Below are 6,501 nucleotides of genomic sequence, written 5' to 3' on the forward strand. Positions count from 1 at the left end.
ACACACACACACACACACACACACACACACACACACACACACACACACACACACACACCGGGGGAACCCCCTGCCCGCTCAGCCTGCGTATACCTCGGGTGGGGTGCGAGTGCAACGACGTCATCCGTTTCGTTGTAACTTACATTTATTTTGTACAAAAAAATCATGACACATGACATTCATCACCGGTAAAAATAGACTAAAAATTAACAGAGACAATTGCACGTTGGGCCTCTCATCTCAGCTGGCGGCAGTGAAGACCTCTCTCCTATACTCCCCTCCCCCTCTAGTGACTGCGGGAGAGCATGGTGAGGGCGGCGGCGCCCAGGAGCAGCCCCAGCACCAGGGCGGGCGCGGCCGTCACCGCGCTGCCCGCGCCCTCCAGGTTGCAGCCCGCGTTCCGGTCCATCAGCCCCGAGAAGTCCTGCGCCAGCAGGTTCTCCTTGTCGTAGATGGACACGAAGCCCACCGCAGATTTCTGGAACGGAGAGAAAAAGTTACTGTAAAATGTCAACGCATGGAAGTGGCAGAGGTTCGAAGCGTTTCGTATCAGCATCGCCAGGGTGAACACACCTTGAAGATGACGTCATCCACGCCACGATACTGGCCGAAGATGTTGAGGGCGCTTTCGTAGTGCTTGGCGCCGTAGCCGAACCAGTACTCCAGCTCGAGGAGAAGCAGCGCGGCGTCCTTGGCGATGGTGGTCTCCGGGTTGCGGGTCACGATCTGCAGGCAGGCCAAGTCATGAATATTCGGGTCGCTCTTCGCTGCGGACCTCCCTCTCCCTCCGCCATGCTATGCCCGAGAGACCCGCGCGTCCGCGGCCCCCGCGTCCTCACCTCGCCGACGATGCCCGTGGACAGGGCGCACTTGGCGTCCACCAGGAGTCCGACCTGCGAGCTGGCCGAGCCGTTGCGGCAGAGCACCCGGTACTCGTCGTCGCGGTAGTCCGGGAGGAGCTTCACCAGGCCGGTCTGGTCGACTGCGAGGGGGCAGAGCAAGCGACAAGAGTGTGACCACACCGTACAACACTAGTTGTTGTTTGACGCTGGGCACCAGAGGCGGGTGTTGCGGGTGCTGCTCAGCTTACCCTCCGTCAGGGCGCGGAGGTCCACGAAGGCCACGTCGCCCCTCTTGTCGTTGAGGCACCGCATGGCACCCGCGTCCGCAAAGTAGCTGTTGTTGTACGTCCCGCACTTGCTGACGCTCGGGTTGGGGGTGACGCCGTCCCTGTTGACGTCCGGGCAGAGGGCGCACAGGCTCGTTCTGGTCTTGGTGTTGCTGTTGGGGTTGTGCAGGCTGTCGTCGGCCCCCGGCGCGCACGCGCGGTACAGGTACTCCGAGGCGGCGTCGGACGAGGGGCACTTCTTGGGCAGCAGCTTGCGGCTGCGCGCCGCGTCCACCCAGGCTGTCCACGCTGCGGCACGAGGGAGCACGTTTTCACTTTGCGGACTTGGGAGTTTCCGACTCCAAAAATTTGGACGAAATCAATTGTCAAGATACGCATATTGTCTAAACATCAAAATATGGCGGAAACCCAAGTTGTGATTTATCGTTCAATTTTCTTTGAATAAATAATACACCGAGGAATAAATATACTGTACCCATCTAGAGGTAGTTCAATCAATTTCAACCCTTCTCACCGAGGCCGCCGAACTCCGGGAAGCAGGCGGACTTCTGCTTCAGGTCGGAGAGCTGCTTGATGCCGGACTCGGCCCTGACCACGGCCAGGATGCGGTAGGCACGGTCGTTGTCAGAGTCCTGGTAGATGAGCCCGCTCAGGCCGAACGTCCTGCGGCAAGCAGAAGAGGGACACACTTGAGTCTTTCTTACCCTCACCAGCACGACTTCCGCGCATCCTCAGCGGATCAGGAGCGGCGGCGCTTACTTCCGGGCGAGGTGCGAGTACTCGGCGTCGATGGCCAAGATGTCGGCCGTCATGTTGCGCACGGCGGCCATGCACTCCCACATGTTGCTGGCGGGGATGCACTTGATGGCGGGCTCCAGGCCGTAGTTGAAGGCGCCCTGGCGCAGCACCTCGCACTTCTCGGCCTCGAGCGCGCCGCTCACGCACCAGCGCACGCTGGGCCGGCACTGCTGACCCTCGGGCGTCGCGGGGCCCAGGGTGTCGTTGCGACCTGCGGCACATACGCGGGGCGGGGTATGAGAAACTCGTCGGAGGGGCTGGGCTGCCCTAGTGGCCCATAGCGTCTCATGAAAAGGCGGAAGCGGGCGGGGGTAAACAATGCGGCGGCCGAGGCTCAAACGGGCTGGTTGTCAATCAACGGCCAGGACCTTCAGACGAGCAGACGGACGTCGGAAAGCAAACCATGCCCGATCTCCCCCCCCCCTCCCTCAACCCCTTGCCTCTTTTAGCGCAAGCGTTTCCCCCCTGTTCGTACCCCTCGCCATGTAGTCGGCCAGGGAGGTGGCCGACGGCGGCGGGTCCACCAGCTTGGAGCGCTCCGAGAAGAGCAGGTCGGCCAGCGAGTCGGTCCACGAGTCCTTGGCGCGGGTGTACGACGCCGGCAGCCAGGCCTTGAGCTTCCCCTGCAGCTCGGTGGCGATGTCCCTGCAGCACGGCATACGGCACGCATGTCAGCACTAATGTGTGTTTGAATCCTCTTTCATGTCGTACGCGTCCGCTACGCGCCGTGTATCACTTACCTTCGGGAGACGATGGCGTTCCACGGCTGCTGGATCCACGTGCAGGGCCGGGCGGAGCCGATGGTCTGCATTGAGCCGTTGGGACACAGGAAGCGGTAGTCCTTTGGATCAGCCTGCTGTTTCCTATCCTTGTTGATCTGCAAAAGCCCAATGACAGAGTCAGCGTGATATTTGAATTTCCGCCTCTGTCGACCCACCGTGTCCTACACAAGGAACTTAAGAAGAACTCACCCCGAAGTAGCTCTGCACGTACTGCAGGGCGACGTAGGCCACCTCGCCGCCGTTGTTGGTGAGGCAGGACAGGGCCGCCTCGTGGGTGCCGTAGCGGTGGCTGTTGTACGAGCAGCGCTCGGGACTGTCGCACAGCGCACACAGCTCGGGATGCTTTCGCTCTGCAACAAAGTGTTCTCTTGAAAAATGTCGCTAGTTTCATGCAGAGGGATAGTGGCGCGTTAAACCCGATTTCTGATTCGTGGACGACTTTTTCGTTCTGATGCAATTTTTTAAACTCAAAATGTCGACTCACTGAGCTGGTCATCGCGGTACTCGCTGCGGGACCAGTCGCCCGGGATGCAGGCCTCCTTGAAGTAGGCCCCGAGGTTGTCGTACTCCTCCTCCACCCTCGGCACCAGGTTGTTGCAGGTCTGGGGGACGACGGTCCTGTGGAAGTGCTGCAACCGAAGGGACGCCGTTGGAGAGAAAGGGTCGATAATAATACTGGGGGAGGGAAGGCATTTCAAAGGCAGTACCTTGAGGACTCGGTCAGTCCAGATTTGGCTGTCGGAGAAACCAGGGTGGCAGAACTTCTTGTCCTTCAGGCCGCTGAGGAGCCCGGTGTAGTCGGCCTTGACCACCACGACGGTCTCGAACGCGAACGGCTCTACAGTTTTGGAGAATACTCGAGTTAGTCCAAAACATAAAACTATCGGTTCGTCATATGGGCGGCCGAGCTACTCACCATTGAGCCGCTCCACATGACGGATCTCGGACACGACCCGAGTCTCGTCGTTGAGCTTGGGGATCTTGGAGGCGAGCAGGATCTCCTCCGCGGTGAGGACGCCGAAGTCGACGTGCTTGGACACGAGCTGGCGGACGCAGTCGGCCGAGTCCACGACGCGGGCGCAGTTGGCCTCCGTGTTGCCCTTCGTGAGGCCCGCGCACGTGTACGCGGGAACGCGCTCCGAGGCGCAAGCCTTGTCTGTGGGCAAATAGTTACAGAACGTCGTTGATTATGGGCTAAAAATATCGCATTTTCCACGATCAACGAAACAGGACAGGTACAATATTGAACTCTCACCGCGTTATTTGCCTGAGACGGGAAGGGCGCCGCGAAGCGCCGAGCCCCACCCCGCCCCGCCCCGCCCCGCCCGGCCAGCACATCGACACTGATAAGATTACCGGACGTGCGGCATGACACACGCGCAGCCACACCCGACGAAAATTTACCTTTCGTTCTCTCCGCGCAAACCTTCCAATACTTCCATCAAACAAACAAAAAATAAAAAAATAATGCGAAACTAAGCTCGCCTGACAGCAAAGGGGCGAATACAAACATAATACGCTAGATACGTTGCCCCGGTCCAAAATTAAAAATGCAACAATCGGAAAATTTTGAGCATTTATAGCATCTAATTTTGATAAGGAACCGTCGTAGAAGTAGGGAAAGGAGTGACGCACGTCGGCTAGTGAGATCCGGCGCGTTGCAGGCCGTTTTGACCACGCCCTGTCGCCGAAGGGCGAGGCCGGTCCACTCTGAAGGGGTTGAGTTACCTGCACGCCACTTTTGCTGAACGGCAGATGAAAATAAGGGGGGAAAAGCCACGGTGCATCGCCGAGACTTGGGAGCCTGCGGCTAGGTGCGCCATGAAGCCCTTGAAGCCCTTGACACCATTTGGTTTCAAAATTATGCTGTGCGTTTACAATCAGGTGATTTCAGAGAACGTCGAACCCTGCCTTTCTCGTCTCATTTTCTTGACCTTGACATAGTCGCCGGCATGATTTTCTAGACCCTCCCGGCATGGTGTGCGGTCGAGGTCACTTACAGACTTTGATGGCCGCGGCGTGGTGAGTGGCCACCACCAGGAGCGCGGCCACCAGGAGGAGCGCCGGCCGGGGCGCCATGCTGGACTCTTGTCGAGGACGGGAGGGTCCTGGTCGGGGGGTCGCTCGCGCGGAAGGGCCGCGCCGGTACTGAGCCGCGGAGGGCGCGGGAGGTCGAGAGACGAGCGGGGGGCGGCGCCGAGCCGAACTGAGCCCACAGAGTGACTATGCCACCTCGTCGCTCCGCGCGCCTCGCTCACCGCGGTGACCGAATCCCGGCTAAATGCTCTGATAGTGATAGCGAGAAGCGGACAGGACGAGGTAGGGCCCGAGAGGGGGAATGGGGGGGGGGGGGAGGCACTCTAGGTGGAAGGGATAGGGTAAAGAGAGAGAGAGAGGAGAGAGGGAGGGGGGAAGGGTCATGGAAGGACGGCGGGCACTAGCTGCCGCCACGCTTAAACCCATACTTCTGCCCATCGCCCTATCCCGCCGAAAACTAGACTTCCGCCTTTGTTCTTCTACTTCCTCTACATCTCACCTTTGGAAAAACCTTCTGTTTCCCTCAGGTTCATTCGACAAGTTTACGAGGGCTCGGCGCCTGCGATATTTGGGGTAGGCCACCCCGCAGTACACGTATGCACCGCAGGCAATATGTTGCCTACCCATCGGGCGCTACGAGAGCTTTTCTTTCTCTGGATTAACCCTCCCTTCAGCTCCGTGCTATGGACCTGATTGACATCCTTGGTGTGACCCAAGCATGCACCCTGGTAAGTTGCCACCATTCGATGATTCTGATCGGGGTGTGAGGAAGAGCATACCGATAAGCAGCACACATCCTCCACTTCCGACGAGTGATATCACTTCCCGTGAGCAATACTCGGTCGGGCCGGGCGGCGCCGCAGACCACCGCCACACCCAGAGCCGCCTTCGCCTCGCCGGCTGCAACACCCACCTCTCGTCTAGTTTGTGCCAATTTGCGAGAGGACTCGGGACTCGGGCTTGTCGCCAGGGGAGATCCGATTAGATAAAGACAAAGGACTAAAAGGGCTAAAGATCCAATCGCGATAGACCTACAGAAATGGCCTTGGTGCCTGGGTCGACTCGTCCCCCGTCTAATTGTAAACTGTCAACGGCCAATTACACAAAAAGAGACGAATAACACACACACTCACACACACACACACACACACAAACACAGACACAACGGCGCGTGCGCGCCCATAGGACATTTACCGGGTTATATATGTGGTTTTTAAAAAAATACCGATTAATAGAGACGAGTAATGTGAGCTACCGGAGGTTTTCTAACGGAAATTTCTAATAGATTAAGTGTATTACTGTACCTCGCAGCTAGCAGCTTGCAGCGGGCACATTTCGCTTATTGCCTCGACGTCTTTATCGGGCTCATTTTATCACCGCCAACGTGTGTAGTAGCTAGCAGTGGCCGTGATTGCGACGTGTGAGTTGGGTTGACGTCCTCGCGGGCGCGAGAAGTGAGATGGGTTGCCTGCCCACCAGGCGGACCCTTGAGCGTCTCCGCGGGTCGAGGAGAGAAGGCCATTCATCCATCCATGTGCCACTCTCGCGAATCGCCTCAACGGTGGAGTGCTCTTATTACGGTGTGCCCCCCCCCCCTGATATCGCGGAAATCATTTGTTGCCGTGTGGATCACACACACACACACTCGTGCTCGCGCACTATGTGGATAACTCAGTCGCACATGCGGTCCCGTAGAGGTTGCGATGCGTTGCTACAGCGCTGCCTGGAGGTCGCATCCCCCTCCCCCCTCCCCTC

The 6,501-nt window shown here is 58.5% G+C and overlaps 1 protein-coding gene across 1 annotated transcript; it reads right to left on the reverse strand.

Moving 5' to 3' along the window:
* Positions 1–123: 123 nt before the first annotated feature.
* Positions 124–4,980, reverse strand: LOC113213022 (transferrin). The gene is made up of 13 exons (XM_026431931.2): positions 4,710–4,980; positions 3,626–3,865; positions 3,417–3,547; positions 3,194–3,338; positions 2,899–3,059; positions 2,668–2,804; positions 2,403–2,572; positions 1,889–2,138; positions 1,644–1,792; positions 1,091–1,417; positions 840–982; positions 574–726; positions 124–478 (listed from the first exon to the last, which is right to left on the reverse strand). The coding sequence occupies exons 1-13, from the start codon at positions 4,786–4,788 to the stop codon at positions 287–289; spliced, it is 2,277 nt and encodes a 758-aa protein (XP_026287716.1). The 5' UTR covers positions 4,789–4,980; the 3' UTR covers positions 124–286.
* Positions 4,981–6,501: the final 1,521 nt, after the last annotated feature.

The sequence above is a fragment of the Frankliniella occidentalis genome, unplaced genomic scaffold (genome assembly GCF_000697945.3).
Source record: "Frankliniella occidentalis isolate FOCC.00 unplaced genomic scaffold, Focc_3.1 Scaffold39, whole genome shotgun sequence".
In the NCBI taxonomy this organism is placed as follows: domain Eukaryota; kingdom Metazoa; phylum Arthropoda; class Insecta; order Thysanoptera; family Thripidae; genus Frankliniella; species Frankliniella occidentalis.

Excerpts from the sequence above, each read along its gene's own strand:
- LOC113213022 (XM_026431931.2), bottom strand. The coding sequence starts at position 4,788 with ATGGCGCCCCGGCCGGCGCTCCTCCTGGTGGCCGCGCTCCTGGTGGTG. Across the intron at positions 3,339-3,416 it reads GGACTGACCGAGTCCTCAAG|CACTTCCACAGGACCGTCGT; the intron begins GTACTGCCTTTG and ends CTTCGGTTGCAG. Across the intron at positions 2,139-2,402 it reads GGCCGACTACATGGCGAGGG|GTCGCAACGACACCCTGGGC; the intron begins GTACGAACAGGG and ends TATGTGCCGCAG.